Source organism: Prinia subflava, chromosome 5 (assembly GCF_021018805.1).
Source record: "Prinia subflava isolate CZ2003 ecotype Zambia chromosome 5, Cam_Psub_1.2, whole genome shotgun sequence".
Lineage (NCBI taxonomy): Eukaryota > Metazoa > Chordata > Aves > Passeriformes > Cisticolidae > Prinia > Prinia subflava.
In genome coordinates, this window is record NC_086251.1 from 27,420,746 (window position 1) to 27,442,848 (window position 22,103).

The 22,103-nt window shown below is 42.9% G+C and overlaps 1 protein-coding gene across 1 annotated transcript in view; it reads right to left on the reverse strand.

Moving 5' to 3' along the window:
- CDAN1 (codanin 1) overlaps positions 1-22,103 on the reverse strand; it is a 31,689-nt gene that overhangs the window by 8,164 nt on the left and 1,422 nt on the right. The window contains exons 2-19 of the mRNA XM_063398619.1: positions 20,162-20,859; positions 18,362-18,586; positions 15,384-15,577; positions 14,859-14,978; positions 13,909-13,987; positions 13,401-13,521; positions 12,277-12,386; positions 11,498-11,587; positions 10,389-10,464; positions 8,220-8,428; positions 7,485-7,599; positions 6,556-6,699; positions 5,169-5,335; positions 4,521-4,602; positions 3,763-3,852; positions 2,665-2,719; positions 1,535-1,668; positions 744-847 (exon numbers count right to left, since the gene is read on the reverse strand). Of these exons, the coding sequence (XP_063254689.1) occupies positions 744-847; positions 1,535-1,668; positions 2,665-2,719; positions 3,763-3,852; positions 4,521-4,602; positions 5,169-5,335; positions 6,556-6,699; positions 7,485-7,599; positions 8,220-8,428; positions 10,389-10,464; positions 11,498-11,587; positions 12,277-12,386; positions 13,401-13,521; positions 13,909-13,987; positions 14,859-14,978; positions 15,384-15,577; positions 18,362-18,586; positions 20,162-20,859 (2,813 nt within the window). The remainder of the gene's footprint in view (positions 1-743; positions 848-1,534; positions 1,669-2,664; positions 2,720-3,762; positions 3,853-4,520; positions 4,603-5,168; positions 5,336-6,555; positions 6,700-7,484; positions 7,600-8,219; positions 8,429-10,388; positions 10,465-11,497; positions 11,588-12,276; positions 12,387-13,400; positions 13,522-13,908; positions 13,988-14,858; positions 14,979-15,383; positions 15,578-18,361; positions 18,587-20,161; positions 20,860-22,103) is intronic.

A 22,103-nucleotide genomic window follows, 5' to 3' on the forward strand; every position in this document is an offset into this window, starting at 1 on the left:
CTTTGGGATCTCAGGACAAGAAAGCCATTGACAATTTGAGTAACTGCAGAAGAAAAGAAAAAAAATATTAAAATAGCTGGGATGCTGGAGCACACATCTACGGGGAGGAGTCAGTTTCACTTTGCCTGGAGACAAGAAAAAGCTGAAGGAACCAGGAAAAGTTACAGAGAAGACAGAACAAGTCCTCCAGGAAGAGCACTGCTAAAGATTGACAGGAACACGCACAAGCTGGAACAATGGATATTCCGACAGGATATAAGGGGACATTTTTCACAAAGCCTGGGAAAATTAGGCATTAGAACATGGTAGAAAGAGGTTAGCTGAATCCTCATCCTTAAGGGATGGAAACTTTTCCAACTGGAAAAGGTGCCAATAAACCTGATCTAACCTGAAAGCTGGGCCTGCTTTGAGCAGGAGTTTGGATCAAGTGACCTCCAGAGATCATTTCTGATAGATTTTTCTATCATTAGCAAGAATGTTCTGAACAGACTATAAAGCCTCAACACTGCACTACATGCATACAAAAAGTTTTATCCTCCTCCTCTCTACATCCCTTCACGAATTCCCCTCTACAATGGCAGATGTTGCTGCTCACAGTCTTACACAGCCTTGATGTTCTGCTACACAGCACATCCTCAGGGAAGCTTGTTTCCCTCATACACACAAGTTTAAAGTATCAGCTCTTTGCTGAATTATAATGTAAAAATACTTCTTAAGTCACAGAACAGGCAACCAGCACTTACTTGATGTGCTTAACACAGTTGGATCCCACCCTCTCTGCCACAAATTCCACTGTTCTCCGTAGGGAAGGAGGCTGATTGTGGAAGAAGGCCTGTTCCAAGTCTACCTGTTCAAGAGAAAGTGCTACAATTGATCAGAGCACCCCACCCAGATCCTCTTCTCACCAACACAGGAATGCACAGAACTACCATCTGGAGGTGTACCAAAAGGCAATCTGCCTCCACTAGAACTTTCTCCCACTGTAGCATTCATCATCCCCGTGTCACTCCCTAGTCCCTTCTAAGCATTTAACTCAAAGCTAATTATCAGGGTTTCTGAAGCTACAAATCACCTATAAAGGGAATGGGAGAGCTCTGACAGTGACTACTAGTAGTGAGTCACCAAATAGGGCTCGTTTTGGGAAGAACAAGCCCTTTTAATTACAGGCTGGTAATCCTGCAGGCTCCTACGCAGGCCCTCCTTACAGTGGAAAGCACAGCTACAATCTAACCAAAACAAAGTATGAGAAACACATCAACAGTTAACGTTAAAGAAGAGGGAAACAAATAGGACTAGTTGCTCCAACTGCAAGAATGTTTCTGAGGTTATCTGCATTTCAGCACACCCATCATATCCCAGCCACATGACTGTAACAGAAAAACAGGGACTAAGACTCCTGACTGTTAAACACAATGTTTCCCTGCCACCCAGGTCCACTCTTTCCCTGGCATTAAGAGACCACTGTGTAACCCTACATTCTCACAAGCAAATTTCTCCTGCCCCTTTTCCCCTTGTGACTCCCTAACTTCATTACCTGCAGTTTCCGCTGCGTGACAGAAGCCTTGGGTGCTAGGGACTCCGCAGCTGTGGGAGTGATTTTCCTTATAAAACCACCATTTTTCCCTCCACTACCAGCCACAAAAGAGGCAAGTAGTTTACGCAGCTCACCTGCACAGGAAAACATGCAAAAACAATCATCAACCTCATAAGCAAGGGGGAAAACAATTAACACCAAAACTCAAGAAAGACTTTCATTTTTCCAGTCCTGTTCCCAGAGCAGATTCTCTCAGCTTCTACAAAAGCAGAAGCTTCAGTAAAGCAGGGGGGCACCTCACACATATAACTGGCAGGGCACAGCAAGGCTCTGAAAAGAGGAAGCTTCCAAAAAGCCCCCTAGCACATGGGACTTGTTCAGAAGGATGAGAGAACAGTTATTTTTATGCATTCCTTTTTAGTGTGGCAAGCAAGAACCATAAAGTCTACAAGGACAACAAGACAAGCAGTTACACAAAATTCCAAGAGCTGGGAGCAAACACTGGGGGAAAAGCTGGACAACCTATTCACCCCTAGAAGCTTTTGTGATGCAGGTTTAACATACAGTTTTCCTACTAAGTCCCAAGAAGAAGAGCACCATCTCCCCATCTGGGACTATACTGTCTACAGAGAGGAATTTTACCTTTGGTAGACAGATCCCATGAAAAAGCAGTCTCGAACAACAACCTGACAAAACACCAGGGCACAAAAGGATTCTTCCCTTCTGCCTGGCAGCAGAAATACGCTCAAGGATGAAGACATTCCTCACAGTACAAACACCTCTTCCTATCACTAGGATGGCAAAGCTGTGTTGTTATAATGCTTCCTTACAGCTTGTGAGGGGTGGCTTTCCCTGCCCCTCTGGATTCAGGCTCTTTGGATGAACCATCCTGACTATGTAACTCCCTCCCCCAGCCTCGCCAGACACTGTCCACAGCTCCAGCAGCTCCTGCAATACAGCTTCTTATCAAGGGTCTTGTATACACAACTGAGACCCTAAGCTGTGAGGAGGAGTAGGAAAGGTGATCCAAGGACTCCGTACCAAACCACAAATATCAACAACTGACTAAATAAAAGTAAATATGTAGTAATATATTTTATGTATATAGCAAAAGTAAGTAAAATACTCACTAAGATAGGGACAGCAGGTATAAAGTAACTGCTGGTCCACCAAGGGTACAAAGTCCTGTGAGAAAATGAAGGAAATGCTGAAAGGATACAGCACAAAAGAAACAGTCTTCAAGTCAGAAATCTCATACATGCGTTCACAGGCAGGTTTCAGGGCTACCTTTCCATGAAAACAATAGCTGGATTCCAAATACACAGTAAAAATATGAACTTTGCAGCCCAACTGTTCAGCCCAACTCTGTAACAGAGAATGAGCTGCTCTTCATTTTATTAGTGTAGCTCAGCCTTTGCCCCTGATCATTATCAAAGCCCAGCTCAAAGCTGGGTTAAAGAAGTGAACCAGGACTTGCCACAGCTTCTACTCATAAGGGAGAAACCCTTCCACACAGGAAAACAGATGAGGCACATCTGCTATGCATTACACCTCCACATGTGCCTTCACCCAGACTCACTGGAACCCCACACCGTGGAGAAATGTCACCCCAGTATGAACACAGCACAGGCAGGGCCATGGGAGGAACAGCAACACCAGACCCCATCCACCAAGGCAATGCATCTTAGCATCCACAGCCCTTTTCCATGAATAGTATATATCCCCTTGCATGTCTAGGAATTATCTGAAACATCACACATGCCATACCCTCCCCTCCTTTCCTGCTTGCTCATACCATTTTCAGTTCACCCTTTATCACGACACTGGAAAACAGGTGACCCCGCAAACAGCTCTTACAGTCCCATCTTTCTGTTCACCATTACTTTTGCCTGTTTCTGGGAAGAGCTACAAGTTCTATCAGCTCACCTTGCAGGAAAACAGCATCTGATCCTCCAGCATAACTTGGCACCTGTTCTGCAAATTATTGCAGCAGGTGAGATGGCTCCTGCCTGACAGAAAACCCCGAGCTGTAACAGAGTTCACAACCCATAACACAGATGCAGTGCAACTGAGGCACTTGGACAAACTGGGCATCACATCCACTGGTCTCCACATGCTCAGTGCAGCAGCCCTGAAGCCAAGTTCCTGATAAAATCTTACAACTCCTGAGGAAGTGGGGGTCCATCTTCACCCACAGATTCAGAGGACATGCTGCTGCACTAACTCACCAAAGCCTGAGCAGATGTCACAGTATCCAGCATTAATCTCTCCTGTCTGTCATCAGTAGTAAAAAACAACTCTTCAGGGACTGATGGAACCTGAAACAGAAAACCCAATAGCTGCAAACCAAAAGGCAGTAATGTCCACCATTTTTGGTAACAGACCCTGCCACTCACAAAAGAGAACCCCCAGCACTAAGGATCCTCTTGCTCTGAGGAGAATTTTCCATAAAATTAAAGACTTATTTTGATCACAGTAACAAAAGCCACCTTCCTTACCCTCCCCCTACAGCATCTTCCACATTTCCCACAGGTTCCTGCTAAGTAACCTTGCTTCCTTGCTTCCAACTGGAGGCAGAAAAGAATTCTAAAATTTCATCAAACACCATCCCTCTAACCAGTACATTCCTCTGTAAATCAAGGCTGACAGCCAGCACACCATCTCTGTGACAAGAGCTTCTAGTTCTAACAGGAGTCAGCTGTCAATTTTCTTACAAGGTTGCAGATTAGTAAGTACAGAATGTGTTTCAGATGCAATTAAAATTCCTATTGGAAAAAAAATTTGTTGCTTCACACAATTCCATTAAAGGAAGATAATTCTCCACTAGAACACCATTATCCTTTAAACTCTACATCAGTATAAAAAAACTATGATAAAACAAACTACTGTATTGAATTGTTTTAATTCATTTCAACACTATTATGTATTGAGTTCTGTGCCCTGCCTTTTCTTCAGAGAAGAGTTACATGCACACGAGAGACTCTACCTGAAAAAGCCAACCCAGAACTGCAAGGATCAGCAGCTTGTTCAGGAAACTCATCTCGTTGTCTTCAGAAAGGACCATTAACCTGCCATGCAGCAGAAGCAGTAAGAGAGTGTCAGCTTTCAGCAGCTCAATTTTCATTAGGGAAAACACTCCCAAACCACTCACTCACCAATTACACTATCTATCATCATGAACACATTCTTTGCACATCTGTTTAAAGAGAGAGTTCTACTTTTCATATGTACCTGCATAACATCCTGTCTTAAGTTTACACTAGAAAAGCCATTGTCTAGAATGTGCTTCAACATGTATATAGCATAGAAAACTAGAAAATTATTTAGGCATTGGAATCCTTGTAGGTTTTAAGGTCAAAATTCAAGCTATAAGTTGAAGGTCAATCACAGCTGCAGATGTAAAGTGATCAAGCAGGATTTAAAGGTTTTATATAGAAAGGTTTTATTAAAAGGTTTTATATGTGTTTTATAAAAAACATATATTTGAATCAAGTATTAATCCCCAAGTTTAGGCTGTGTTCTCTTTGCAGCTTTATGTAAGATAAAAAGTATGCATGACTTGAACCACAACAACAAGAAAAAATTAAATGTTTACTGAAAAGTTCTTTACAGGTACAGTTTCTCAGGCTCTTACCTGTATACCTGCAGCAAGAGACCAAACACTTTCCTGTAATAATCAAGGAAAGGAGCTATATGATCCACAAGGGAAAGGTACTCCACAATCCAAGGAATAGTGAGGATAGAACGTTGATCCCGAATAGATTGTCTCAGAAGCTTTAATATATCCAGTACAGGCAGGGTCTTAAAGAACAAGAGAAATTAAACCAGGGGCTTGAAGTTATTTTTTGATACTTACAGAAAAACTTTTATCTATATCTTGAATTTTCTTTCTAGGATTTCATCTTCTGTATTGGTGACTTCTGGCTAACGAAAACACTTCTTTGCACATGATCAGAGGCAAAAAACCAAACTATTGCAGCCCTCACTCTGCCTCTGTCTCGTCCTGGGAAATCTATCGTCATCTGTTCCTGTACCCAAAAATCCTGAACTCGCTTTCTCCAGCCCTCCCCCCACCGCCGCTGCTTCTTCGGAGCTTGGAGGTTCCCCTGCTACTCTGTAGCCCTGCCCTGCCCAGCCCTGCCGGGACACCCCTGCTGTTCCAGCTGCCAGCTCAGAGCTCCTCATCTCATCCACCAGCCCGGGACTTTCCTCCCTTCCAGCTCGGCCTCTCGGAGTCCTGCAGGGGCGCCGAGATCAAACTGCTCTGGGCTTTTGTAAAAGAAAGCCCTCAAGGTTCTTGGTTCTGTTTATTATTGATGCTGTAGTTATTGTTTGTTTGTTATTTTGTCATATATACTAGTAAAAAACTGTTATTCCTATCCCCATACCTCTATCTAAAAGCTCCTTTAATTTTTTTTTTAAATTAAAATACTTAAAAAAAAAAATTAAAATTCTCCACCTCTAAAAAAGTCCTGCCCCCTTCCTAACAGATATCTGTCTTTCAAACCAAGACAATTGGTGACTTCTGGCTAATGAAAACACTTCTTTGCACATGATCAGAGGCAAAAAAACAAACTATTACCAACCAAAGGTCCCACTGGGACTTCCAAAAGCAAGGCTAAAATCCTGACTATGTACAAAGTGGAGTCAAGGCATAATGTGCACATTCAGTGACACACTGCTGGGAGATGGGTGCAAAACTAACACAACCAGTCCTGGTAGCTGGATTTTATGCCATGAATACAAGTTGTCTTAGCCAGGTGAAAGTTTTGTTATGACAGACCCAGATTAGCAGAAATAACAGAAGACTGAGCACCTCACCATTGGTGCATTGCTCTCTTTTTGAGGTTACTCAAATTCTTTTTCCTTTGCTCCCACCCCCAGAATATGCAGCAGGGACACAGTCCCATACAGCATCATCCCAGGAACTACTGGCTCACTCTGAAAGTGCATGATACCCACAACCCTCCTTGGGCTAGGAAAAGTGCCTGCCAGGCAAAAGGCAAGGCTGGGTTCCTTACTTGGTTTCTTAGTGCCAGTGCAGAATCTTGCAAGTCTCTGGTCGGCTGCTCCGCAGTGCGATAGGGCAGGAACACAAGGAACCCCAGGAACTTGGCCAGGAGTCGCAGACTCAGCAGGGCCACAGTGAAACGCTTCTTTTCATCCTAAAAGGAACAAAAGCAAGCTGAGGCAATGCTACCCTACACAGGGAAAGCAAATACCTACACTAAACTTCTACTCTCTTCATGTAAAAGGGCCACATAGCTTCATCGCTGCTTTTAATAAAGGTAAGTTTCCAAAATATATATTTATCAAGTATTTTGAATTGTTTCACTTCTTCACAAGGGGGAATCATTCAAGACTTTCTAAAACCAGCAGCTGCTTTGCATCAAGAACCTTGGAGTGAATGAGAGGCAGAGCTGATCTCACACTGCCTCCTTTATAGAACCATCACTCTGCAAGTCTCCATGAGCCTCTGGCTGCACCTTTGCTAATAGACAAAAAGCTGTGACACCTCTGATAGGTAGACTTGAGTGAAGAAACAACTGTTACACCTATGAACAGGGATAACTACAAATTCCATGTAATTAAAATCTTTCTATATGGAAAAGTAACAAGGAACTTATTGCAACGGGGTGCCAGAACTGGACTTGGTTATTTCGTTGATCTAACACAGGTGATAACAACCTGAAGAGAAGGCTTCCACTTTCACAACTATTGTGCACTCATGACAGTTCTGTGAAGCACCCTGAAGCATGCAAGTAAGTGGCAAGGGGCTCAGACAAATAAGCAAATTGCAGAGTTATGACAAAACCAAAGGATGAAGCTCCTGTCCTGTAAGTACAGTGGTGGAAGCTCCAAGCAACTCACAATCAAGCCAGTAATTGTTTGACTACTGGAACAGCTCAGAGAAATTCCTGACAGATGTGTTTGCAGAAAGCAAGCCTACCTGTTCCTCCATATCTGCTTCCCCATCACTGTGCTCGTGCTCCACCAGAGTAAGGCCATTCAGCTCAAGTATCTTCAGGCACAGACTATCCACCAGGTGCTGGTTGAACTGGTAACTTCAGCAAAAGATGATGAGTCAGACTGGGCTGGAAACAGCAGCAAAACCTCAACTAACACAATGCAAAATTTTAAGCTTGTCTTGTGAGTTGTAAAAGCATCAGCAGACATACAACATAACAGACTGACAGACAAGAAAGCAAGAGAGAAGACTTAGTACTGGCTGACCACCTTCATTTCCACGCCTCTTTTGTACTTTTTCAGAGATGCTACGTAACAAGTCTTAGCATAAGGATAATATAATTGATCTGCCAAAAGAGGAATCTATAAAATAACTGAATGCAAGATTAAAATCTCACACAGGTAACAATTCCCCCATGCTGTGAATTGTGAAAAACTCATTAAACAAAACCATTAACCTGGCTTCATCCTGTACACCTTGGCTTCATGCACTATCACACAAGAAGCATTTATCCAGTCCAGTGTCCTTGCTAGGTAGCACTGCACACCTTGGCACTATAAAATATTGACTGCCCCAAGAAAATATTGTGGGTTTATAGAAGAAAAATCATTACCATATAATCTAGTCCCAATCTTTCTGGATAACTCCCTGCTGCAAAAGAAATATGCTGGTGCTTCCACTGCCCACACATTTCACAGAGCAAGCAAGGCCGCTCACCTTCCAGCGCTGAGGATGAAGTCCCTGAAGAATTGTTGGCACCCTGGGAATGAAGGGGGTGGACAAGGTCCTCTGATGCTCTGAGGAACAACAAATCTTTCCTGCAGCCTCTTCAGGCGGCTCAGATTATCAGAACCCAGCATATTAAGGACATTCTGGTCCGGAGCGTCTCCCCAGCTTGCACCACCACCGATAGGACCTTTGCACATCTTTAGGAGACAGAAAGAGTAGCAAGGTGGAATATTTGTGACAAGGCATCATTTCACTTTACCTCTCACCCACCGTATTATCCCTTCCTCACAAGACTGTTTTTGAGTAATCCAAGCATGTTCTTTCCTGGTGCCCACATAAAGAACAACTTTTCCCCATACCAAAACATGCTACCTACTTTGGCCATAAACAGCCTGGAAGTCTTGTGAGATGGAATTCCAATCCTTCATACCTAACTAGGGCATACCTAGCAGGCTACATGTGGATGTGTGGAGAGAATACCCTTCACTCTCATGATCTTCATGAACAACTCAGTGGGATCTTTAGCTCAGTCTGCAAGGCCCATGATGCTGCACTACACATTCCCAGAGCAGGTTTTCCTGGAACTTCCAGAGAGTTAAATATAATTTAAAAATTAATGCCCCGCTGCCTCAAACACACAGATACAACTCAAGACTCAGAGAATTACAGAACTGTTTAGAATGGGCCTCTTGGGTCATCTAATCAAACCCTCCTGTCCAGCCAAGGTCAGCCTCCTGACTGTCAGTGAACACTACTGCAAAAAATCTCACTCTCTCTTCTTCATTCCCTGCAAGCAGGTATTTATAACAGTGCTAAGACAACCTGGAGCCTTCTCTTCTCCAAGCTGAATACTCACAGCTCTCAGCTTCTTCTCATACAAAAAATGCATAGTGCCTTAATCCCTTACATGGCCCTGAGCTGGACTTGCTCTAGTAAGTGTGTATCTTTCTTCCCTTGTGCTGGTGAGCCCAAGACTGGACATGGCACTCCAGACATAACCTAGGAAATGCTGAGCAACAGGAAAAGTTGACTGTATATACCTACATCTAAGTCATGATAGTTTTAATGAAAGTTCATAATAAAAAGCAATATTTAAGCCTATCTGTCAAGTGAGCAAGTACTAGGTCCACTTATTCCAAAGAGAGCTTCCTCACCTCCCCAAGGGAGGGAACATCTTGCTACACTTCTCTACCTTTAAATTATCAGGCCTTGACACAAGTCCTCAGTCTCGGTTCATTTCTGCAAGAGTATCACGATACACACAAGATTCTGTAAATCACTCTCCAGACCACACTGGATCCATTGAAGACACCCAGATGTCAGTTTAGATCTTTGGCTACCCTTGTGAAATCCTTTGGTCTTCATTAGAAGGCACAGATACAAAGCAGAAATACACCACCTAGGACTAATTAAATCCTATTGATGCAGCAAAGTTAATCTGACCTTTTTCCCCACAATTTCCCTGAGCACACCCATACAGTCAGACAAGACACTGATGCAAACTCAGACTTGACACTAGAGGAACTTACAACATTCCTACAGCTTGCAATTTCCTGGCAATGTGTGTGGGCCAAGAGTCAAGGTGAGGTTTTGTGGCTGCCTTGCCCTCCAAAAGGAGCCCACCAGTAAGCCAGGCATCTACAGAGAATACAGTGAATCTTCTCCTCCATTTCTTTACTTACAATGAAGTCAGATGATGCTTGAAATTGGCCAAAACCCCTCCTCTAAATGACAACTGCAATACTGTACCAAAACCAGCCAGTTGAGTGTTACACAGAAGAATTGGAGATTTTTTGCACTCATATCTGGGAACCTGTGCACTTGACAAACGTCAAAATACATCCCTAAAATTTCCAGAAACTGTAACTATACTAAAATTAGAAGGTCAGTGTAAATAGCCATGAAGAATGAATGTTTACAGCCTATGATGTTCTCGTTGTGCCTTATTCCTGATTTAAAGAGACTTCATTGGTAATTTATCACTGATTATTTCTGAAGAAGGAAAGAAATTCCCATCCTGAAAACTTGTCTCTCCCCAAAGGAGTTTCAAAGGGAAACTCTCAAAGAGACTTATGAGACATGGCTTGTTTTCTCAGGCCCAGGAAGGATCAAATCAGCATTGATGCATATAGTCATCAAACAACCCAAGGCATTTACCTGTATAAGTTGTTTTTGAAAGAGCCTGGCAAAATGGCTGTGGTTGCAGGTTGCAGACAGGTGAGCCATCATGGCCCTGTGAAGGAAAACATCATAAAATTCTGACTGGAACTTTGTGGTACAAAAAGCAGCATTCTAACCTCAAACTATACCAAAAGCATTAAAAGACTTTTAAGAAAGCAATCTCCAAAGGCCATTGAAAGAAAAGCAGTATCTTTATAACCCAGTTTCCTAAGCACTGAGCCCCACCTGCTGCTAACATAGAAACAAAAATTCTCCCTGAGTAAACATAGCTCTAGAGATAAAAAAAAAACAACTCTTCCTTTCCTTCAATAATGTTGCTATTTAGAAAAAAGAAAACTCATTCAGCTCCCACACCTCCCTGCCCAGAACAGTAAGCTGAGAGTTCACACATATGGAAGTAAAGAAACAGCACTAGTGCTACTTCTGATGCCCCAAAATTTCTCATTTTAAGCCTCAGCCTTGTTTTGCTCTTGTGGTGAAAAACCACCTACATACATGTTGCTCGGGTAGGCTGATGGTTGAGACTAACACAGAAACCCACAAGGCAACTGCTTTCAATGCTGTAATAGTGTCCTTATGTATATTGCATTTTGGTAAAGCAATAAATGAATAAAACAGTCTGCTCTCCACAGAAAGAGACAGAGTTGTCCTGTTTACAGAGCCAGTGCACTAGACCTCCTGAAATAATCAGCAGAGTGAACAGCATCTGAACACATCACACACTTCTCACTTTAGAGCAGTCAGACATGGGAAACATGACATGCACACACAAGTGTATACATAACAACATTCAGACAACAATACACTGGTTTTGAGCGTAGCTCTTTCTGTGATTATGAAAGGGAAAGAGCAACACCAAGACATCAAATTAGCCCTTGCCAATTAGGCTTGTTTTTTTAAGGTAATAGTTGATACTTTTAATTCAGAAACAAGAGTACATGGGCAGCCTCCTCCAAGCACACAGCACCCTACAGATCAGTGCAGAAGATCAGGCAGAACATGGAACTAAGGATGCCAAGTGCAGTATGATTCACCAGAAATTCAGCTGCATTAAAGAGCTAGCTGAAGGTGCTTAAGACTCCTACCTGATCTTGCTGCCCAGAACCCTGTCAAAGTCCCAGCCAGTTTTCTCATGGTCATCCTCCCATTCACGCAGAAGTTCATAAAATATATCCCTGTGAATCAAGATATTTAAGGGAATGAACTCCTCAAAATTTGAAGCAACAACTGAATATTAATTGCTCCAAAGCTTCCCAGCAAGAATCTACCTCAGGTTAAATAACTCCAGCCTCTAAGCATTCAGATACCTTTGAAAAACTCATAAATGTTAGCAGTACTTCAGTGAGTTTCCATTTTCCATGTCTTTGACAGCAAGTGCTTAAGCTTGTTATGCCCAATCTATGATGGAATGACCAAAACAGCCATTACCAGACAGACACAGTGAAGACTGAGAGGCAGGAAAGAATAAGCCACATGAAGTAATACCTATGAGAAAAAGAGAAGGACCAAGACAACTCATCATTCTGCCCTCACCCTGTTGCTGCAAGCATGGAGGGAGGTGGCAGGAAGAATAAAAGCATACCAGATTTATATGCAGAAGCAATCCAGTAGGGTGACACACTGCACTGGCATTATCAGAAGTCTCAATAACTCCTGAAGAATTAGGCTGTTCTTCTCTAAAGACATTAACCATTTAGCTCCTGCAGTCAATATGGACAAAGACTTTTTTTTGTTTAATTAGAGAAAAAAATTCAATTTTTTTTTCTACAGCATGTAGCACACATGAAACATTCTTAATAGCCTTTGTTCACAATCATGCAAAGTTATACCCTGTGAGCATCCAGGAAAAGTAGAAGAAACTTACCTCTGTTTCTTAAATATGTGAAATGCTCTGTCACTGGGAAAGTTAGAGCGATTATCAGTTTCTGGCTGAAAAGAAACAGACTGTACAGAGCACGGCAGCAGGAGAGACACCTGTTAGAAATATAAAGACAGCCATTAAGCTAATGGAAGTCTCTAAACAATCTGAGACCCAGAAAAAAGCAGGGAAAAGGCATGATGAGGAAATAAATATCACTAGCAGAGTTTTCAGACACACTACTTCCCAATTGCTAACTACTAGCAAACACCAACCATTTTACAATCTACATTAGGGGACAGAGGCAGAGTCACTCAATATTAGGAGAAAAAGCATCTGGTCTTCCTAAATCTCTGCTGAGCAGATTGCAATCAGTATTGATACAGCATGGAAAAACCCATAAACAGTTGAGGTATACCTTCAATATAGGGCTTGAGAAAATTCAGGATCCTGCCTGGCAATTTCTGTTACCTTATTCTTTTCTCCAGTTAAAAAACCTGTTCTTCAAGTAATGAGATCTTTATTTTCAACTTTAAAGCTCAGCTACTGACATGTCCCAGTCTCAGCATACTTTACCTCCTTTGCCAAGAGAAATTTCCATTTTTCAAAGATGGATGAAATGAGATACAAAATACATTTCTACCATCCAATTCCTACCAACCAAATTGGTTCCCCAACCTAGTTCATCACATGAGGGAACCATTTTTCCCTGTCTGGATTGTCTCCTGTGAAATGTTGTTTGCCTAAAAAGATATAGATATTCCATATCTATGAAAGAAATCTACATATTTGAAATGTTCTGATATTGCACCTAACTAATAATTCTCCTAGGATTCATGTTTATTAGGCGAGAATTTCAAAAGCAAAACTTGCCCCTATCAAAGTCTCTGGCTGAGGTCAAGGCCTGGAGCCCAAGGCAAGGCTAGCCAGCAGTGATTCACAGCTAGCAATCACTGGACCAAATAACTCACTCACCCACTGACAAGGAAAAAAAAGTAGCTTTCAGACAGTTTGTAAAGACAACACAACAAGATGAAGGAATGAGATTTAACATCAAAGCCATTACAAATATAAAAAACCAACAACACAAAGTCCTGAAGCAATGTCATTTAGGGTCTGCCAGTTTTTACCTTGGCGGTGCTGCTTTCATAAGCCTGTCTGAGCCTCTTGTGCAAGGTGGGAGAAAATGATGCAATCCGTTCATTTTCAGCCAAAAGCTTCAGCATCCCCTTCTCTAAATGGGAAATAATTCTGCCAAGATAATGAGGATAAAACTCAGAGAGACAGAAAGACATAAACAACACATGATCAGTTCTACAGAAATGCTTATGTTTTATGGTGCTGCCAAGTAAAGAGTTCTAAACCGCACATACCCAGCAGGAAATCCTACTGGTGTCTGTATTTGTTATCATTCTCATCTCATTACTTTCTCGTTCTTGCACAATTACAGCAAAGTTCAGTGGACAGACCTATGCAAGGAAACCCACAGACATCCAACTCCAGGTCAAGTCGTATATTTTGAAGAAAAATTAATAACTCAATGCCTGTAACTGGTAAAGTTCTAAACCCCAAGCACATTTGCTTAATCCCACACACAAGTGCAGACACAAGCAGATGAAAAAAAAGATTTGTACTCACTCATATTGATAATCCAAGACTTGAACAGCAAAATAAACACAGTTGTGCACACTTTCAAAATGCTGTCTCCCTGAAACATCTAAGGGGAAAAAGAGAAACATGAGACAACAGTATCTTTTACCATTTATAAACTAAAGGACCAACAATTAGCTTTTAAGGGAAGTGGGAACTGACATATCCAAAAATAATCTTCCAGACCCCTATTCAATTTTCAGAAGTTCCCATTCCCTATCCTTCTTGTACTAAAGGCAATTGAATTGTTTAATGCTCTATGGGAAAGAAAAGACTTTCTCAATGTTCTGAACAGAAAGCATATACGGGACAAGAAAAGTAGATCAACTACAAACAATCATAAAATGGTGTTCCCATGGCTGAAGATTTCATGTTCCTGATCTCAGCCCCAAGAATCAATGAGCAGCAAAACAAAAGTCAATCAAATTGAGGCATGTGGGGTGGAGGAGGGTGTGGTGGGTCTCATCCTAAAGCCACTCTTTTGGTTGTAATATCTGTATCAAAGTGTTAATTGCATCAAGCTTAAGGCTGAATTTGCCAAAAATCAAATGCAAAATATAGCTGGATCCTGTGCACTCAGAGCCAAACCTGAAGCTCAGTAAACACATAGTAGGTCAACAGCCCATCTGAGTTGCAGGATCAATGGAGAAGCAACTCGAGCACATCTGTCCTTCTCTCCAAAAGTCAGCGTTAGGAAGCAGCTACAGCAAATCTCGCATGACAGAGGAAAACTAGATTCAAACAGTATCTAACAAACCCACTCTATCACACTGTGGAAGCACTTCCCACACATGCATGACTTTTGTCAGCATCTCAGATGAGTCCCACAATGGTAATAAGGCATTTTTACATAATTTAAGAATAACTGTCTAGGCTACTCTACAACACCTTCTAATTCCATAGAAGCAACAGTCTTTCCCTTCATTACTACTGCTTACCTCCATTTCTTTCACTGATTTCAGGGTCACTATCCCCATCTTCTGTACTAGAAGTGCCTTTAGATGTCAAAAGTTGCAGAACAAAAAACAGTTCCAGAAAAATATTTGGTACCAGGTTTTCTAGGAGAGAGTAATTGAGATGTTAGAGGTGGACTATTCAGTACTGTCTTGCTTTAATACACAAAGGTGAAAAGATTTCTGTTCTGTGGTAGGCAGCAAAGAGCTCTCTCCCCACAACACAATCACAGTGTAGATCAGCACAGGAAAGATGTGTTAGGGAATAGCCTAGTTTCAGGTGGGACACACAACTTCAGTCTACTGCATCAGGCTCACCTCCTTCCCTAAACTTTTACCAAGCATTCATTTATTTTAATAACTGTGTTGACTTAGTTTATTTTTCCAGATGCCGTTTGTTTGTACACTATAACAGTCCCACAGCTTCCACTTCCCATCTACCTCCCTCGCACAACACACACAAGTTCAAAGCTCAAGGAAAGGTCAGTCTCACATCTCCTGTGTCCTCACCTGCTATGCACGAGGAATAGAGCTGTGCCAGACACTCCAACTGTTTCTTGCAGGAAACCTTAGCAGGATTTGCACAGGTCACCAGATGGCCTTCAGCAGGAAGGCTGGCACTGCGAGTGTAGCTGGGCTTAGTTGGAGTCCCAGGATCGAAAGATATCCCCACAGGAGAAGACGCTTGGTGCAGCAATTTGCATCTGAAATTCAAGAGCAGCAGCATAACCATGTGACTGAGGATGATCTACAGCAGCCATGTAGCCAGGAGAGATCTTTCTCCTTAAGTGCAGCATGAAGGAAATCCTGCAATAACTAAACCATGTCATTCACTCTGTCTAAAGTAGTGATAGTAATTTAAGTCATCTTTCTCTTGTAGAAAATGGATCTTGGGGTTAGCAACCAAAAGACTCTAAAGAATCCCATTCAAATTCCAGCTCTGTTAAAATAGTGCAGCACCTCAACCAAGTTAACCAACTAACCTATGTTACTGCTTCTCTCATGTGAACTGGTATTTGTTAAGGACAGGGAATCTGTCAGAGACCAGGTCCTAAAAATCTTCTTTGTACATACAATTTCTGACAGCTAGACATTTTAAAAAGCATTTAAAAAAACCTTTATAAAAATAAAGTTTGCATCCATACCTTTGGATACAGATGTAAGGTAATGACACTCTGAGAAGATCCAATACCATTAAGTGGAAAGGCAGTGCAAAGGCTAATGAAATCCCATTCTGGCAGGTTAAACAACAGAAGCACCAAACTACCTCAACTGCTGGATTTTAAATCAACAATGATCACTCAGTTAAAAACACCAGTACAAAACTATACCTAGAGAGGCCATCCAAAATGCAACACAAGAGTGGCATACGTAAGACACATAAGAAAAAGGACACAAGGCAGTAACAGCAATATCAAATGATTGTCAAAGACTCCAATGGAACATTTACACTTGGAACATCACACTTCATCTTACCACACTGTCTCAAAAGTGAAACCTTTAAGTCCCTTTAAGGGCTCTGGGGAAGTCAGAAACATTTTCACCTGCAGCACAGAACCTTTTCTATTGGCCTGTTTCTAGTGGAAATGCTGTGATGAAGAACAATTGGTCCCAAACTGGAAATGGAAAGGTTACCAACAGCTTCATTGAATATAATATAATAACGAATATAATCAACTAACTGAAGAAAATTATTCATTAAGTAACAGATAGAACTGAAGAAAATTATTCACTAAGTACTTTGTGACCCTACCCAAGGGATGAGCCCACTATTAAGTATTTTGTGACCTTACCCAAGGTATGGTTCGTAGGGTACAATAATGCACTTAGACTCTGCTTCTCTTCTGTCCCAGTGTTGTCCTCTACCTCAGGATGAAATTCATCTTTTGCCCTTGCTCAAGGGTACCCAGCTGGCTGAAGGCTGCTCCACTTCTGTGTCATTGTCAAGATAGCCATGACACTCAGAGTGCTTCACTTCAGAAGGCCTCAAATATCAGCACCTTGTTATCTAGAAGTCTTGCATACCTTTTCTCTGTAGCCTCCCATGGGCAGCTCCACACAGCTCTGGCTCTTTCTCTCTTCTCCCTTCTGTAGCTGAGGCTTGCTCCTTCCTGTCCCTAGCACAGCCACCTAACCCTGTCTGTCCCTCACACAACATCTAACCCTGTCTGTCCCTCACACGACCTCCTGTCCCTTCCTCCTCACAGCACAGCCAGCAGACTCCAAGTGACTCCGACCAGCAAACTCACTCTTTGTCACACCCATGGCTGTGAGGGCAAGGCTGTTCCCACTCTTGGGTAATTAACACAGCTATTTGCAATATATCTATTGCTATTTGCAATATATCAAAGGCAAGATTGCCTTCAGCACTATCTCTGTCTCCCCACAGTTCTGTACTTCACCACCACTACTGAGGACACAACAGCAGCTCTCAGCTTTCAAGTATGATGGGTCAGGTGAGAACATCACTTCATGGGCAAGATCCAGCCCACCACATACTGCTATTTCACCGATTTCAGTTGATACATGTTATTGGGATATTTCAGGTAGAATTCAGACTGGGATAGGTGCTAGACTTAAGTGCAGAGTGGCAGGTTTGAATCCTGAGCAGTTCTGCTGCAGGTTCAGTACAAGCAGTTATTCATTCGACCCTACTGGATGTGCATCAGCCAGCTCTGGTCCTACTGAAGGGAATTGCAAAACTTAGCAGGAAAAGAATTACACCCATGTGTCCTGAGGAGTTTGTCCAAGAACAAAACCTCCAAAGAACAGCAACAGTCCTGTCAGCAATTATAAACAATACTGCAAACTACTGCACTTTGGTTTTTTTCTAAGTACCAATCTTCACAGACTAACCCTGATACCATTTGACAAGCAATGAAAGTCACACACTAACCAAACAGCAGAGACAAAATTAGAAACTAGAATTCACCTCATCTGACAGCGATTTTCAACAGATAACTGCAGTAGCAATCTTTAAAACAGAATCTCAAGTTCCCATGTCCTGTTTTCTCTGACTGCAAGCTTCTGTTAGTCTACCTACACTGCAAGACCATTAACACTTTCCACACATTTGCATCACTAACTCATTTTCTCCCAAACAATGTGTCTTGGAGCAATCTTCAAACACCCAATTGCTCTACCTGTGCAATCTAAGGAAAGATGCACAGGAGATAGCCACACATACAAGTGCTCAAAGAGGAAATCTCCCAAAAGCAGTGAGGACTGACTACACTTCTGAAGTGAGGATCATTGTTCCAGAGTCAGCACACCTCTAAAATGACAAACATGAGCTAGGTGCTCAATATCCTACATGATACCACAGACACACTTGGCTTTAGGCAAATTATAGTTTCAGGTCACCAATATCTGTTTTGGATATTCCTCTGTCATCTTCACTTTGTTCTGGCTGCTGCAAAAGTTAACCCTGTCCTGGCTGGAACCAGAACACAAGGGAATTAAGAATCACCCCCCTGCTCAGACTGTACCGTTCCTTCTTCAGCATCTCCCTCTCCTCTTGAAGGCTGTTGCTTATCACAGATGAGAGGTTTCCTTCCTGGACAGCAGCAAAGGCCTCAAAGCTTGAGCCAGCTGCCCAGCGAGCAGCTGGAGAGCGGCTGACAGGTGTGGAAGTGAAACAGGTCTTTGGTTTTGAGAGCGGCCGCTCAGCACTCACAGGAGTGGGGTTGATTCGCCTCGATGGTTTGCTTTTGCTGGAAAAAAAAGAGAAGCAATTCCACTAAATCAAGCTAAACAACAACAAAAAAATTAGGTCTCAAGACAGGTACACAATCAACTCTTCAAGAGTTACCTAATGCGAAAACAAAATGGATATCGAGTTGGGATACTGTATTTCTAAACTGTACCTACAGATATCAATTTTATTCTGTCTCTGAAAAAAAATCATGGAGCTATAGCCTGCTAAAAACAGCCTTCTGAACCTGCAGCAAATTTAATTATCAAATATCAAGCCGTCTAACAGATAACACAGTGCCACACAACCCCTCCAAACGTTACTAATTCGAAAAGACAGCATATGCCACATTTTATTAAGAAACTGCTGGTGAATTTGTTTTTTATGTGACCAGGAGAAAAAAAACCAACAAAACAGCAAACCAAAATCAATCAAGTTGCTATTGTCTATCAGTGAGAGTCCAAGTTTCCAAGTTACATTAGGCCCTTTAAGTTCAGGGAAACCCATCCTTCCTGTATAAAACACTTGAATTTGTCCTTCAGGTAAAGGCTTGGTGAAGTAGCAAAAACCACTAAAAAGTGGAAATGGATACAGAAACATAAAACATCAAGGAAATGCTGGTTGCTACATATTAACTGCTAAGGTGTTCTCAAAACAACTGTGGCATCGATTTCCAAAGACTCCTGACCTCTTTCCTTCTTTTTTTTTTCCCTAGTTGAGCATTAATGCAACTGAGGAAAACAGACTGCTGTCTGCTGGAAAGACACCTTATCTCCCTTGGCTAAAGCATCTATCATCTAGATCACCACCCAGACCCAGCATTTGGATTTGCTGTACAGACTCACACATCTAATAATTTTCAGCTGGAATTTTCCATGTCCAACTAGAAAGTCCCACTTTCAGAGACCAATGACTGACATACAGAGCAAACAGGCTGACAGAAAGTTTTATATTTGGTAATGAGGATTTTAAGAAGTAAAAGAGAAAGACTGAAGGACTGAGGCAACCACAGCACAAGCAGCTGCCTAGAAGCTTAGCCAGAGTCACCAAGGAGACCAGGGCTTGCTGCAGACCAAGAAGAACACAGCCTGCTGCTTTGTCCACAATTACACAACACAAACAAAGCTGCACACTAACATTTGCTACCAGAAGCCACGGAAGGTCAATGCAAAAGCTTTTTTTGCTAGCATCAGGAAAGCTGAAGGGCCTTCCAAGACTGCTCCTCTTTACCAACTGCTATTCTGTTAAATGAGAAACATGAAGAGCCAAGATAACGCTGACTTGTTAGAATATGCAAGGACAAAGGAGCTCAGCTTTGTATCAGCTGGGCTGTGCACTGGCCAGCTGCAGGCAGCATCACAAGCAAGAGGCTAAGGAGGTGTCTTGGGTGAGTCCACGGAGGGGAAACCTGATTCCCTGTCAGGGCAATATTCCCCTCCCTGCATGGTGACCAGAACAAAGCAGTTCTGACCACGTTGCCCAGAAGCCAGGTACTGTGTATTACAGCCTCTTCTGCATCTGGACACGCAGCTGGTCAAGGAGCTGCAACCTGCAGCACCACCCCAGCGGGACAGCCAGGAAGACGCGCTCTTACTTTGTCCAGCCAGAGGCAGCACCCATGGGCGGAAACTCCTCCAGGTTGTTAAGGTTGAGCTGGCTGGGCGGGGATCTGGCAGAAACAAGAGGCACTTCACTCCGCTTCCTTCTCCCCCCGCTCCACGGCCCACAGTCACTCTTTGCATCCTCCTCCTCAGCCAGGGAGCGCCCCAGATCTCGAGCTCCCTGCCGGCTGCAGGCGCCGGCCGCGCTGCCCTTCCTGCGGCCCCGCCTGGCGGGCAGCGCCTCGGGCGTGCCCGTGAGGAAGCTCCCCAGGCTGGCCCTCTGCGAGGAGCGCCTCTCAGCCAGGGGCAGCACCGGGCTGTGCCCGAAGCTCGGGCTGCTGCTGGACACCGCGCTGGGGACGTCAGCGCACGGGCTGGACAGGCTGGAGCCCGAGAAGGAGGAGGAACCGCTGGAGGCTGCGGCAGGAGAAAAGCTGGTGTCGGTGGTGGAGGCGGTCACTGAAGTCCTTGGAGAAAAGAGCTGCACTCGGCTGCTGGTTGCATGGCCTGCCCTTCTTTCTGATCCTGTCCTTTGGCTCCCATGGGCCTTGGAATTAGGAGTTTTAGCAGGAGTAGGGGGTCCATTAGTAAGGATCTGGCTGGTCTGCTCTCTTAAAAAATTTAGCAGAAAAGGCACAAAATCTTTCTGAAGCAAGCTAAGAGATACCAGCTTGTCATGGATGTGGTTCTCCTACGAGAGAAGTAGACAAAAAATTAATATAAAGATGCTGATTCTCTCCATCCAAGCACCCAGACATTTAAGTAATAACTACAGGATTTCAATACACAACAAAACCCAACATGACTTGTCGAAGTAGGTCACTGAAATTCAAGCCTACACACAAGCCATTTTGGCACAAGTTTTCATATGGAGTCATTCACTTTGGTCTCTGACTGGAAAATAGTGGAACTATTCCATGGAAGCATCAGTAATACTCACTGAAGCTACAGCCAGGGAGGACTTGGAGCAACTGACTTCCCTAAGTTCAACATTTTGAAAACACCAATACTGAAAGCATCTCATTCTAACAGGAAAATCTAAAATCTGCAAGGTCTCTGCGGCCTAATTTTCTATGAATGCCACCTGCTCCCATAGAGGGGTGCTATAACAACAACCATGGAAGCACTTGGAGTCCTACAGCGCCAAATACAAGATCATAGCTGCTCTTCCATTTCAATTAAATAATTTTGCTCAAGACCTCACAGAGATCTAAACAGAGACTGTGCAACTTTAAGGTACGTGAAGTTTATACTTGAGAAATTTAAACAAAAACTCCACCACTGGCTCAACACATTTGAAATCTAAACAGGTGGTGGTGATCTTACGAGGACAAAACTACTTCAGTTTGAAGTCTTGTACCCTAGGTAAAAATTCTTCTGTTCCTAACACTGCACCAGGTTTCTGTTTCCTCTCAAGGGGATGCAGCAACATTTGCAACAACAGAGGAAGTCTTTATAGGCAGCAACTTTTCCTTGCTAATACTGACATTGCATACATACTCCAGTAAAGTTATATTCACAACGCTACTAGATGAAAAGTCAGGAAAGCAAACACTGTTTCTGAAGGCAGTTTCTGCATGAAAGAAAGCAGTGAAAGCATGCCCTTAACTGGACCCACCCAATCCTCAACACCTATACTAAAATTCATATTTGAAAGAGTGAGACCAATTCAGCTCCTTGGGGAAGTGTGAGATTCTGACACAGCCCGGATAACAAGCCAAGCAGCTGTGAAAAAGCACAGGTCAGAATACAACCCCCGTGAGGTGTCAGAAGACCATCTCCAGCCCAGAACTGCCATGAGAGCTACAGCAAAACTTAACCTAGCATTTCCTTGCCCTGGAATTAGCACAGGGGCACGAAGATGATTGGTCTATGCTATGCATAAGGTTGGGTAGTTTCTCCAACTTTGCAGAGCACAACCTGTTTTCACTCATC